The sequence below is a fragment of the Haliaeetus albicilla genome, chromosome 1, assembly GCF_947461875.1.
Source record: "Haliaeetus albicilla chromosome 1, bHalAlb1.1, whole genome shotgun sequence".
NCBI classification, from domain to species: domain Eukaryota; kingdom Metazoa; phylum Chordata; class Aves; order Accipitriformes; family Accipitridae; genus Haliaeetus; species Haliaeetus albicilla.
The window spans coordinates 7,563,526-7,578,263 of NC_091483.1; the positions used below are offsets into that span (position 1 = coordinate 7,563,526).

General features: G+C 40.5%; 1 protein-coding gene across 3 annotated transcripts in view; it reads right to left on the reverse strand.

Annotated features, from left to right (window-relative positions):
- Positions 1 to 10,892, reverse strand: part of SHROOM3 (shroom family member 3) — a 154,501-nt gene extending 143,609 nt beyond the window's left edge. For 2 of the 3 annotated variants that reach the window (XM_069774798.1, XM_069774660.1), the window contains exon 1: positions 9,933 to 10,891. In XM_069774798.1, coding sequence (XP_069630899.1) covers positions 9,933 to 10,091 — 159 coding nt within the window. In that variant the 5' untranslated portion in view covers positions 10,092 to 10,891. Of the gene's footprint in view, positions 1 to 9,932 lie in introns of all 3 variants that reach the window. The other variant, XM_069774726.1, reaches the window with a different exon arrangement.
- Positions 10,893 to 14,738: the final 3,846 nt, after the last annotated feature.

Below are 14,738 nucleotides of genomic sequence, written 5' to 3' on the forward strand. Positions count from 1 at the left end.
GTAATGAAAACTCTTACAAGTAATGGCAAATGTGAAGATCTGGCATATTTTCAAAAACTTGCCTTCAATAAAAAGGTGAAAAACCTCTAACAGTGCTAACAAAAACTGACCCCACTGACAATACAAACCAATTCCCCAAAGACTTCAGCATCACAAATTGTACCTCTGTGTGTCAAGTCATGTTGAGAAAATGACCCACCATTGATAAAACCGGTATCTCTTCTATCTCTGTTGGCTGGTGTTTAAAACATTTTAACTGCTGATATGGACAGGACAAAACTGCTTACAGCATCATTGCAGAATGTGTGACTGAATCCCAGTAGAACATGGAGCTATGACATTCGTCAGCCAAACTCGTCATTCATCTGTGCGTCAGAAAATCCCCATTCTTGAGTGAGAATAGGGAATGGCTTTCAGGCAGGCAGATTATCTGGAGAGGTCTGTGGGAACTGCAAAACATTGCACCTGCCTGAAAAATGGCACCAACTCAGCACAAGACGTTTCCAGAGGGGAAAGTTAATATATGGGAGGAATGCACATAAATCCTGTTATTTCTTAATGGGATTTGGGAGCTTATTTCTCACCCTGTGCTTTGAAATGTATCCCACAGCCTATTCTATTAATGAATTTAAGCACAGTGATTTTCTTATCAGCAGGAATCATTCTTCACTGGGGGTTGAATTTTTTTTTTTTTGCTGGGATTTTTTAATGCAAGTGTGAAAAATTAATATTATGCTTGAATACCAGTTAGGATGTTAACAAGCTGTGTCCTGGATAAGCTGGTCTTGTCTCTTCCTGTTGTCCTTTTCGTAATTTCAATTGACCAAGAAACCTGGAATCATTTATTTGTTTGAGTTTTTTGAAGTTCATGGCAAAGTAACAAGAGTTGTGGAAATAGATTCAGGCAGTGTCTGGCTGAAAATGGGAAGACCAGAACTCCATTTCCAGCTCAGCCATGTGAATGAATCTACACAAGCCTTGTCTTACTTAAAGCAAACTTAGGACATTTAGGAAGATGTTTTTTCGCTCGGAGTGCTAAGTGTGATGCAGAGACACAGACTGTATTTCCACAGGGGAAAGATGCTTCCAGGCATTGACCTGAGTCTCTTTAAAGACCTAGGGTTCTGGCAAGTCCATCTGAAGTATACAGTCCAGACCTCCCTCAGAAACAAGGATCTAGTAAGTGAGCCAAACCTGAGGGTTTTAAGTAAGTGGACCTACAAAGAAGGCAGGAACCCTTTGGGTGAGACAAACACAGATATGGCAGCCTATGTGAGATGAGATTATAAAGAAAAGGAGAAACATATTTAGTGCACTTAAAATCTACACTTCCTAAATAATATTCATCTGACACACAGCAATGACCGATACCCTGCTCCAGCCAAGGCAAGTTTTCAGGGAACCTCCAAATATCTAGCAACCCTTGCTCCATCACTGGTGTGTGATAGTCGAGGCTACCCCAGGGTCTGATTTCCATATCTCACGTGTACAAAGCAAGCTTGGTCCTGTTCAGCACCCATGTCGGCAGGCATTCATAATGCAGACCAAACTGTTGACTTCACAGAAAGAAATCCAAGATGTGAGGTTGATGTGGCTGGGTGCTAGGCAGCCAGAGGATGCCAAATCTTCCTGCAGACAAGCTAGTCCTGATGCTGAATTTTATCTTCCTATTATTCCTGTTCCAAGCATCAGGGCAGGAAAAGAAAGCCTCTCCTATGCAGGATCAGAAACGCAGCCTGAAGACTCCAGAATGGTGGCAGAACGCCCACCTGTTTCTGTTGTTCAGGCTCAAAGGCAAAGTCTACTCTCTCAAATCTCAAGCGGGGGAGAGATTTGCCACCTGGGCTGATGGATACCACCAACACATTTCAGGTTTTCTGACACTGCTGTGGGATGCTCTCTGCTGCCACCAGATGGTGATCCACGCAGGGCTTTGGAAATACACAAGTAAGTGACAAAGGGTTTTTGGTGTAGCAGTCTATTTTTAAAGGCCTCTGGGCATTTTTTCTTTGACTACCAATGTTTGTTGACAAGCAAATTACAGTTCATCACATTTTCACCTTCAAAGATCCCTACCAGAGTCTGAGTAGTTCACACACAATAGATCCATGCTGGATTCGTGCTCCACAGTTTTGAGCTTCATCAGAAGATCCTGAAGGCAAATACTAATGACATTTGAGACGAGATTAGCTCAGCTGCAGCTCTATTATCGATGATGTTTTTTCTTCCTATGCCTTGGGCTCCCAAGAAGCGTGGGAAAAGTTGAACGTAGTAGAATCTATTTTGCACAAACACTGATTTAAAGAGTGCATTCTCTAGTTCTCCTTCTAGGATCACTGTACATCTTAACTCTGGTTATACCTGCTACAGCCAAGCAGACAAGGATACATGGCATTTTTCTGCCTAATCTCTTTCGTGGAAGCTAAAGCCAGGGCAGGATTTACGAAGGCTCCATTTATTGACACTAAGGATTACACGTTGTGTTTAATCACACAGCATCCCTCTCTGTCCAAGAACCTGAGAAGAAAATATTTCTTCCTTTACTCCTTTTTGTGAATCTGAAGGACATTAAACTGCATATGGTCCTCCGTAACTCATGTGGTTGCAATGCAGTGGTGGAGACCTGATCCTTCAGACTAGCTATCTCTGCATTTAGACCAAAACTTCACAGCTTGGGTTGATCTCTCGTAAGAGAGCAACTCTAAAGCATGACTGGTCAACTGGAGACAGACACCTGTCAGTCATTGTCCCCAGCCCTTGTCAGCTTAAAGGTATGACTTTTTTCAAGGGTAACTTCCTTCCACATGCACATTCATAAAAGTCACATCACTGAGTTTTCTGTGCACCTTAGGATTCATCTGTACTGATCTTTGTTAATAAGGACAACCAAGGTATTCCCAGTAGATGGGCTCATTGTGATGCATCACAGACCAACTGGCACTACCCGTTCAGACAGCCTATCTGCAGTCTGAAAAGCTCCTACTGACTTTGCTGGTGCAGCAGCAATGCCCAGCAAGCCACTGTTCACGTCAGTCAGTCTGTTTGTCTGCAATTGCTAATTCAGTGCTGTCGAAGTGAACAGAAGTCTTTTTGTGCTAGAGAACGATCTGCAGCCTAATGGAGGGGGCTGACAATAGAAGCCTTTTCATCAAGCAGCTCCCTAGCTTTAAGAAAAGGTAGACGATCCTGTCCCTTGTGCTGGCATCAACAGTCCTTCCTGAGACCCTAATCTGAGCCCTGAGAAACAACGAAGAGTGGTGAGGAACTGCCCCTCTGCCTTCTGAAATAATCACAGCAACAGTTCCTTTCTGCTTCTCTGAAAGCAAAGGTCTGCATCATCCAGATTTGCTTGATGTCTGGGATCAGGCATCTGCCTTGTGTGTTGCCACAGTCTAGCAACAAAAGTCAGATGTGCAGGCAGATGATTTTGCACAATGAACCCGTTAGCTCATCAGCAAACAGAGCACACCTTTCTCCAGTGCCAAACCTAAAAGAAGTACTTGAGGGCAGGGAGAGGGGAATGAGGAAGAAATAATTTCTGTTGACCAGGCTGGTTTGGTCCTTGATCTTTTTACCACAACCCAGACAGGATGCCAGTCAGTGCAGGTCTGTACTTCTTTTTGCTCACAGGAGCACCTTTTCACCTGCCTTTGGACTGAGACCAAGCACAAGCAATTACATTAGGGTTTAGTCCTAGACAAATTACTGCCCACTTACTGTTCACTTACTGCTTTCCCCAGTGAATACAAGAAGTGAAGGAATAATGAATATGCCAACCCTCCATGCCCTGTAATCTGATGTAGTTAAATAGTAAGAGATCAGCACTCAGGCGATTCTTATATACCATTCTTGTTCTGTTCTTACACAGGAAGAAATAACATTTCTAAGGACCTGCCATACTATACACAACATCCATATCTATGGCCTTAAAGGCATATCCAGTGCAGACAATGCTTTGCAAGAAGGCATGAGTGTAACAATGGCTTTGAAATTGAAACCTTCATCAGCCCATTCGCAGTACATTGGAAGATAAGTCATGAAAAGGGGTATTTTTTTTTAAACATTAACAACACAGAGGCCCCAAGCAATTCTTCAGCAGTGAGGAGAAAAATAAAGTCCATATCTAACCAGACAAGAACAACTGTGGAAACTTTCAAAGAAAAAATAATTAAAAAAAAAATAATCACAGAACAAGTCACCATGCCACTAGCTCAGTTTCACATCCTCATGCCCAGGCCAATAAGTCTATCGTGACTCTGCCAACTTCAGACAAGCCTCTCTAATGCGAGCACTGGCTGTCTTCTTTGTGCTTGCAGCCCTGCAAAAAGGTTAACGGTTTCTAAATTGCCATTTGTCACACACACAGATATGGGGAACGGATGCAAAGAAACTTTGCTTGTCAGTGCATAACATAATTTAACTTTGTTTATGGGGTCTCCGGGCATTTGAGTGGGGAAAGCAATGGGCTCCTGGTACTGACGTAATGGAAGAACACTGATTCTGAGTGTTTTGATCAGTGGCAGAGACAGGGATATCTGTCTGTGGGCCAGCTGGGGTCCAGAACGGCTTTTTGGGTTTCGTTTTGTCAAGAACGGTGGAACGATTCTCATTACATGTCACTAACTGCTCTATGAGCTCATTCAAGTGAGGTGAACAAGGCATCGTAACCAAAAATATTAGAGAAGTAGCACAGGCATGGGAGCCTCGTGGAAAACAGCCTGATCCAGCTCCTGGAAGCACCGACTGCTAAGGGGCTATTCATTTCATCAGAAGTTGGATCAGGCTCCTAACAAGGTTTAAACACCTTACAAGAATTCAAGATTATTTCTCAGGCTCTGTCCCAAACTATTCCTATTATTATTAAACTTTTATTGCTTCCTACATCCCTGCTGAGAGGTAAACCTCAGAGTTTGTGTCATGCTTCTGGCATGAGGTCCCTGTAAATGACCTACCCTTTTGAGTTAAGGGAACCGATGAACTACAGCACAGCATGTGAAAAGTGTTCCCACATAGCTACTATCTGAGAAAGAACGCTTTAGATGCTTTAATTCCTAGGCAAGAGAAACAACTCTTTTGTTAGTATCATCAACATGGAGCTGAAAATAAAAGGGCATTTCAGAGGCCTACAACAGCTAAAACTATTCCAAGTGTTTGTGTGTAGCAATGAGAAACAGACTGCAGAAATAGATTGCCTGGCACCAAAATGGTTGAGACTGATTAACATTAATTACCTTAAATTAAAAATTCTTGCAGGAAATTGAGAGGGAATGAACTCTTCTGTTACCAGTTTGCCTTTACTGCCTAGAACAGCCAGGGCTTTCATTGTTGCAATATTGATCTTACAGCTCAGGATGAGCCAAAAAATTAATATGGAAATGGAAATGGAAATCTGGGTTTGCTTCTGGGTATTATCATGGTTTTGACACCAAAGAAAATCAGATTCCAGTTAAATATTCAGTATCACCTGCAATCACTTTTGCATTTCTCATGAAATTTCTAGTTCCAGGTGAAGAAACCACTTGTTTAATGAGATTTCCACTGTGAGTAAATCTCCCCAAATATGGGCCAAAATTTCATCGTTCTAAATTACTACACAGGTACAATAAAAAAAAAGGAAGTTGAACTATATGACCCAAGATCTGAAAACAGAGAAGTGGAGATCACTACAGGGGATTTGACTTCCTCTGTTTCTGAAGTATTAGTGGCACATTTATGATACCAAGTTACCTTTTAAACACCAATGGACAGAAGAAGAAAACTGTAATGTTTTTTAAAAAAGAAAGTAATTAAAAACTTGAGAACCTTCTTGCCAAAGGAGTATTTGATAACCATGAGTAGCACATTTTCTGGAGATGTAGTCTGGATTCTTTCAGGTCCACAAACTTGCAAAGCTCTCTCAGCTGGGAAAAACTAGCATAACACGCTCATTCTAGAGAGGCACTTTACCTCTGTCACCAACCTCTTTTTCCTCTTCACCTCTGCAAGACATTTATTTATTTGAAAACACAGGGAGAAACTGTGAACAGTTTCAAGTAAAGAATTTGATTGACAGCCATTCTCTAAGCTCATATAAATGAGAAATTCTTCCCCAGGAAGAATGTTAAGACTCTAGCTCCCTTCAAACTCTCACCTACACATTTCACTGACAACATGTTTCATATCACAGAATCAATACAAAAGGGAAAATACATTTTGTTAATTTGCAGCCTATGATTCATCTTTTTGCACACTGTCCCACTGCTAACCAGTGACATTCTGGTGCTAATTTAGGTACAGATTTTTGGATGTTCCCTTGAGGTGCAGCGGAAAAGGAACATGCAACTGACTACTTTTTGACCATTCTTCCATTCCTTTCCTTCTGGTACAACAAAAGCTAGTGCTGGGAAGATTCCATAAGGCTTATTTCTGAGGATCCATCACAAGTTTGTGCTTTGGAGGTAGACCAGGAATACTACGCACAATACTAAAGTGCTGTGGCCCAACAGGCAGCTCCAGAAGACAAAGGGAACTTCCTTATGTTCCCAAGACTGATAAGTGCTGCTCTAGGACAGACAACATCCTGAGTTTTCATTTTGCTGACACACTGTTAGCATTTCCAAATTTCTTTCCATTGAAAATCAGTATGTTCTTTTAAATGTCTTATACAGCCAGAATCATAACATGTTATGATTCTACAGCCTTCATGTGATCAGTTATATATAGTCAGTCCAGAAACAAGATAGAAAAAATTTCACTAGAGGGAATGTCAAAGCAAATTCCTATGTGGAGAGGGGAAAATGTGGGTCAGATGATGTAATAAATTTGTTTATTGTCTGCCCTCACCTCCAGCAAAATACATTACTAAGAGACCTGTGTTGAGGACTTTGAATTAGCTGTCATAAACTGCTTCAGTATAGGTTTGTCTTTCCACAGGAAAAAAAGAACAGCGATAGCATAAAAAGGTCATCTGTTTTAACTACCTAAATTCATGTTAGCTGCAAAACCCACATTTCTGACAAGTTGATTTAGACTTGGTTGCATGATGTGCTGAGCATCATGGCTGATTCAGCAAAGCATTTACTAGTGTGTTTAACCATAAGTTTGCCTATCTGTGCACTCAACCACACACACACTGAGAAATCAGCCTGTCTTGTTGCACAGAAGCACAGCAATACATCTATATAGCAAGGTGACTTTTACTGAAAGGCGGTAGATAACTTGTTCTTATTGTGAAGGTGATAATCAGATCTCTAAAACAGCACTTTCTACCAGCTGAGAATATAGGTCTGGTTTTTGCAACTTGCACTCCCAGCTGTTGCTCCCACTGCTTTTGGGTCATTTCTTGGCATATTATTGGTGGAAAAATCTGTCTTTTCAAAGAACTGCACACGGCTGTGAGAACCAGTTTTCGTGCATCTGGGCCTTTTGTTAATTCACTCGTTTTTAATTTCTATCACAGCCTTTGGTCTGAAGCTGAGACGGGCCAATACTTGTGGGTCCCACATGAGCATCAGTTCCTGATGGCTAGAAAGAACTATTGCATTCAAACAGATTTGCTGTCCGTCTAGTATTCTGTAACAATACATTAGTGTTACTTTGATTGTTTTAAGTCATGTTGCAAGCTTTCATGGGTAGCAGCTTAAATATTTGCTGAAATCTACATTTTTATTTACACTAAGGCCATTTAACACCACTCTGTCAACGCAAACAGACAGTTAAGTGGACATAAATATAATGTATTTGCCAAAACAGAATAGGGAGCCAAAACAGAAATAAAACTCCTACCTTAATTATGAATAATCAAAAATGAAAAACTGACATCCATATTTTCTGATATTTATAGGTAATATTATTTAGAACTGTTATTGGATCATTCCTAGTGCGTACCTGCATGAGTAGTGTGGTCTTTAATGGTCCCTTCCAACCCAAACCATTCTATGATTCAATTAAGTACTCTTGTGCAAGTACAGAATTTAACCTGTAACGTGATTCAGTTTATCATTTCTCCACAGTTCTTCATTACTTCACAGTATAATCAGAAGAATACTGAACTAGGTAAATGACTAATATGCAATTAATTCTGAAGAGCACATAGTGAATTCAAACACAAGAATTTCTCAGCTGAAACTGGAAACGAGGAAACAGCTATAGGTGCTGCATGAATTCCAGAAAGCACAGCTTTCACATGCAAGCCATTCTCCAGCTCTGCATCACCGATGCATGAGCAAAACAACGAAATGCTAACAGTGATAGCACAAACCAAGCAGTAGCTACAAGTTCAAAAAAAAAAAAATCCAACAAAAAAACCCCACCACATTTTTGCAGTGTTGTTTCACAGAAGGCAGGCACAAGTCATACAGCTCCCAGTGGCACTTTGCACACTCCAGGCATGTTTGACATTAAGGGGCCTGGTTGTTGTGGAAACCAAATCCCATAGATTAATTCATGTTCAGCAGCCAGAGCCATCTCTCTTCCTCTCTGCTTCCCTGCCCCCAATTAAAAAAAAAGGTAGCGCTTTTTACATCACAGAAGAATGTCAAAGCAAAAAGAAACTTTTTCCTCACAAATGCAGAACACTACCAATAAAACTGAACAACGTGACTGAAGTGTTAGTGCCTCACGTTTATAAAATGAAAAAATATAACACCATTTCAGTGAGGCTAGTTTTGCTTTATGTGGCTATGCCAAATTATCTCCAAGAAGGTCCTGCAAGAAAGGTGATTATGTGAAATTTCTAAAATCCCTTTATGATGAAAGAACCTTTATGGAAGTCCCTGTTTTCTCCTTTCAACATGTAGATGCACTAATTGCCAATAATTTATTTCAGATGAACTATTCAAGTGACTGACAGTCTTCATGTGAATGTGTTCACACAGTGAGTTGCAGGATTTGAGTAACATTGATTCTGAGTATCAGCATTTTCTTTTAGCCGACATTGGTTCTGATCCTTTGAATTTCCCACATACGTCCCAGTTTACAGGAGGGAGTAAGATTAGACATAAGTACATACATGCACCTAGCAGCTTGCTATATAAACACATACTATAACATGCAGAATGTACCAGACAGGTGACACAGAAGAGAAATACAGTTAACAGCCACTGCAGGTAAAATTGCAGAATTACCTAAATCCTATTTTCAAAACAGTTTTAGGGCCACAGGTCAAACATATTTTAGATATTCATAGATTCAATTTGATGCTTTTGAAAATCCCTTGTCTTCAGTATCTGCATCTTAAGGTACCTGGGTACTTTTAATAGCCCAGTTCTGATGAGAATGAGGAACTCTTTCTCCCATTTTCTTTCCCTCAAAATATCCTTGCAAGCTATACTACTTGTTGCCTGTTGACAATATTCAATCATGAATAATTAAAATGATAAAAACCATACCATACTTACTAGCTGTTTAGTAAGTAGACAGTACATAGGGTGAGAAAACCGCTAATATAGCATAATATGTACACACACCAAATAGGTACAAGTATTTGTTATTCTCTTTACACACACACACACACACACACTTCTGTTTAGCCAACATCACATCATGTGACTTAAAGCACTTACTTTCTTTTCTCTTCAGAAGAGGTGGTGATGGGTTACTGAACATGCTCAGATATGCTATGACTTTGTGACACAAGATCACCTCACGAGAGTCCCCTACTCACTCCCTTTCATAGTAGTGAAATAAATAGAGCTAATTTCTGCAAGCCAAGATACTTCCTGTGGGACAAAAACTGCACTTTGATAGTTAAACAATGGTGAGAGCTCTCATGTGTTTCTCAAATATGTAGCTCCTGAGCAAATCTACTGATTTGAATAGGTACTCAACAGCTTTCAAAACCAAGCCAAATACAGTGTCAAATATAACATTTCAGTGTTATTTTACAACTCTTGCCCTTTAAGTCGGACACCAGTCCTAACTTGTTTGCATTTCATTTAAAATAAGAAAAATACCTTTGAGATGATTAATGGCTCCCCATGCTCCAGTCCGCCTTTCAGTGTGAATCCCCATGGAGCGCCTCCTTGAAGCAATGCCTCCAGGTAGATATATCTTCCTTTATGGGTAATGCTGGACTCTGAAGAAGATATGCTGGTGTTAATATTGTCTAACATCCTCAGCTGTCCTATCGCATACTCAGTCAAATATAAAACCCACTCAGGCAATCACAGAACCGTGAAGCTGGAAATTAAACTCCAGAAGTCCACTACAAGTCATCCCTGAATACGTGAAATAAGAAAAGGCTGAGACAGAAAATTTTTCTTCAGCACTGGAGTCCAAGGTGATGGGTTAAAAACATTTCCGAATAACGTTTCGCATGCTGTTTCTCCTTCAGAATTGCGTAGTTTTAGTGGTGTTTCAACACTGTGCTTTCCCCATTCCCAGGTATTCTGGGCATGATAGCTTTGTAAAGATTTCTCCTCCTGTCTTCAGTATATCAAACTTGTGCTTTTAGAAATAGGAGCAAAAAAAGAAAAAAAAAAGTTTATAGATTTAAAAGCCCCTGGCCAGCAAATTGCCAAAATCCAAACGAATGCTTCATTTGTGATTGATTATCAGTCTTTTCTTCCTTTCTGCATGCGATTTACCATTACAATGGCCTTTTTGCCTCAGCCCACTGCACTAAAAGAATGGAAGCGTCTTCTCCCTCTCGGCTCTCAGTTACTCTGTCCACTTCACAATTTCTGACTTGTCAGGAAAAAAAAAAAAAAAAAAGGCTGGGGGAGGAGAAGAGAGAACGTCCACTCCTAAAACTATTTAGAGGGGTTTAAAATGTGAAAAAACTCCCTACTTATTGGATTAAAAGTGCAAAAAAGTCTATCAGGAAAACTGGAGAAGCAGGTGAAATTAATCCTTGGGAAAAATGTTAAGACGATAGCTGAGCCCTTTTCATTTTCTGTGCTCTCCTCGATGATCTGCCAAAGCTGCAGCAGCTACTGCTGCTATGAGGGAGAATGAGGAAGTGAGAGAGAGAGAGAGAGAGATGGATTAAGGCAAGTAAGGCAGTGCTGCCCAATTGTGCACATCAAGCATGCAATTACAAAATGCAGTGTGCAAAAGCTGGGGCTCACCCTTTTATTATGCCCCCGGAAACCACCATCTTTCTATTGTACTTGCCAAGGAATTGTAACAATCCAAACTGCCAGTTGCTGAAAATACAATGGACCTGTTCCAAATCAGCACAGTGGAGCACTGCTAATAATTCTGCTCTCATAAAGTGCTTTTCCTCCGCACAGAGCCTACCAACTTCCCTGGACATATTTCTTTTCCCCACTTACATTGTCATAAAAGGTCGATGCTTTCCCAATATATGGAATAAGAAATAACACTAAGAACTTAGGATACTTTTATTAATGTAGGCAGTCACCAATGTCTACTGTAGAACTTATAGATGTGGGTCCATCTGTTCTTGCATATATGCATGTAAGCTTAGGCATTTGACTCATCACTTAAACAAGTGTTGACAGCATATATCACTGAAGGTGTTCAAAAAGTGTTTTGGTTTTTATCGGCCTTTGAACAGAATGATAGAGACAGTAGCCCACAGACCACTACCTTTCCTGCTGGGATAGCTGAGTAAACAAATATTAGTGCCTGTGCCTCTAAGGTGCCCACGCTTTTGATCTTGTAGTGCCTGAGATGTGCATTATTTCTCCTTGGGGCTTTGAAAGCTATGAAGATCTTGTGTTAACAAACTCATAATGAACTGTGGGGGAAAAGCTTTGGAACTGCAACTCTAAAACCAGAAATCTTTGCATTTGTTCATGCCCTTCACGCCACACCATTCCCATCCCCTTTAAGATGTTACAGTTTCCCCAGAGCCTTCTCGTTGCCCCCTGTGTCCCAGCTCTCATTCCCAACAGCCACGAAGAGGAATGCAGAAAAGAGACCCCTCCCTTTATTTTTCATGGTAGATGATCCTCAATCCTTGCTTATATTGAGCTTTGTCCCCTCTGCTTCCTTCCCAGGGGCTGAGTTTTCATTAGCTTCACATCCTGGTCAGGCTCATGGATTGCTTTTATCCAGAACTCACCCTTTAGCCTGACTCAAATCAGATTTCTCTAGTTTTACACTCCTAGTGTTTCACTGTAAAAACCCTCATTCCAAGTCACCACAAAGAGCAATTCATTTCTGTCCCTCCACAGGCCTTCTAGAGACAGGCTAAGGCTCCGGGAGCTGTCTCTTGGGGCCATACATCTTCCTATCCATAGCCATCAGGACTATGTAAGACTGTTTAAGAACATGTCAGCCTGTTAACAAGCCAAGGTAATTCTTCAGATTATATCCATTTCCAATACAAAACATTAGTCACTACACCTAATGTCTGCAGACACCAGAATTTTAATAGGAGCTGTATTTCTCACAGTGCCTACAGTGGCTGATAAGTAACAGTTACCAACATAATTTCTGAGGTACAGTTTTTCTTCTACTCCAGCACTGCAATTCATTTCAGGTGCTGACTCCAACATCATTTTTGCCAATAACTCCATCAAATTTGTCACCATTGCAAGCACATAGTTTTCTCCCACTACTACGTCCAGATTTGCTCGCCCTTTATATTGTTAATCCAGCTCTAAAAAGGACACATACAGATGCTTGCATATATCAGAGACCCATGACCAGCTAAGGAAAAAGGTTTGATCAATCACCCAAAAAGGGCTGCCAGACACTGTAGTGCTTTCTCTGCAGGCTCTTATGCCACACAGGAGTTAAAAATCTGTCAGGTGCTCATAGAACCCAGTTCCCATCTATGTTACTCATACATTTCTCATCGAGAAAACCGTCTGGACCACCCGCACAATGCTAACCTCTTGGTGATGCTCCAAGAAACCGAAGGATTTTTGGAACACTAGAGATAGCAGCAACTCCAGCCCACACATGTGGGATTTAACTTCCTGCCAGGTGCAACACAAACAAAACTAGTGCAAGACATCTTAATAACATACAGCAACGATTGATGAAAAAGCAGGACTAACAACTTGGAGATGAGCATTGCTGTGCTTTAGCTGAAAACATTCTCACGAGAACTTCCGAGATTTCAGTGCTGAATACAATTAAAGCAATATTCACCATTCATCTACATATAAACATTTAAAAGTATTAAATACAAATCTTTTTTTCTCATCTTGCCTCTGGCCAGAACCTCAACTAGCACATGAATCTTAGCACTGTTTTCTACAAGAAAGGAATTCTTCTGTGAGGACTTCCTCTCAGGACAGATCTAAGCTACTCTCTGTTGGGATGCAATAGAAGAAACCTGCATTAAGAAAAGCGCTATCCACACGGAATAATATATTTGAATTAAAATTTTGCACAGTTTCAGAGAAAATAAATTTGGAATAGAGTCCCTCAATTGCCAAGTACTACACTGCTAAAGCAGGAGAAATTACCATTGATTTCACTTTTCAGAGTTCACAATCAAACCCTGCATTTATTATCAATAAAGGCACTGCCTCCTCGCTGGCAGCTGCTCTGAGTTTTCCTAAATTTCTTCAACTATTCCAGGTTTCTTTTGCAAATGAAGTTCGTCAGAGCAATACTGCCCCCGTCTGCTGGCAGTATCAGTTGTCACAGTTTAAGTTGATCGAAGTGCAAACATTCCACAGTTTAGTTAACAGGCATTTGCTATGCTTTTCTGTTTCAGAAAGGAAACAGAATCTTTACTAAGTATTCAGAGTGGTGTTTTTGATCTTACCTGGGTCCCTGAGCTGGCAAATCATTAAGTCAGATTAAAGGTAAACCTAGAAATCAAAGAAAGGAAATTCAGCTCCTAAATATTGTACACATTTGTAACTGCCTTTTTGGCTGGGGAATTAAACATTATGCTTAGTTCAAATCTACCTGCTGTTTAATTATATCCTGTAAGTTCAGAGGAAGAAAATTTACAACTTATCTCTAAAGAGAAGTTTTATAAAATAAAGCTGCCCTCATCTGTACTGAAGGGACTTCTGAGGAGGAATAACGTGCCAAAATGTCTCAGAGTTAGACATCAGAAGAGCAGAAGTGTAACTGATTACCCACTATGTCACGTCTGGCAGAAAATTGTCATTACAAGCAAGTCAACAAAAAGTATAGGATGAGGACGGGGACTCTGATCACCTCTTATTTTCTCCAGCTTTCATGGTGTTTTGTATTTCTAGTTGTGCACAAACTGCTTCTAAGCAAGGAAAAGGCTTGCAACAGCCCTGTTGGAGAGAATTTATATTTTAGTGGACAAAAGGGGATAGAAATGCAGGTCTTAGTACCTTTCACAGATACAGAGGCAACAGGTGACTTGCTCATGGTCATACATGAAGCATGAAAAGGCTGAAAAATTAAAGTAGTGCTTCTTTTTCCTAGCTCACTGGTTTTATCACAGAACAACTTTCCTTTTTCTTCCAGACAGGACTCTGTATAAGCTGAAAAGCTTTAGGAATTTTAAATAATAATAGACAGCCTTCAAGCACCAGTGGTCCCAGCTTCTTCCTCTCCCCCTGAGTCCTGAAGCCATTCACCTAAATCTGCAGTAGGATGGAACAAAACACAAGTGTCAAAAGACACAACCCTCTTGAATCAACCCAGGATCCCTTAAGAAGTGAATCATTCCTTCTTGGGGTAACAACTCCCCTGAAGGTTTATTATATAAAAAAATTAGAAACAAATAAATAGAAAACAATGGCTTTTCTGTACTTACCTCCAGTCAGTTTGAGCTGACTGCAACACATCCATCCACTCAACTCTGTAAAATGTCAGTCTTGCATCTAAAAGAAGATATTACAGGA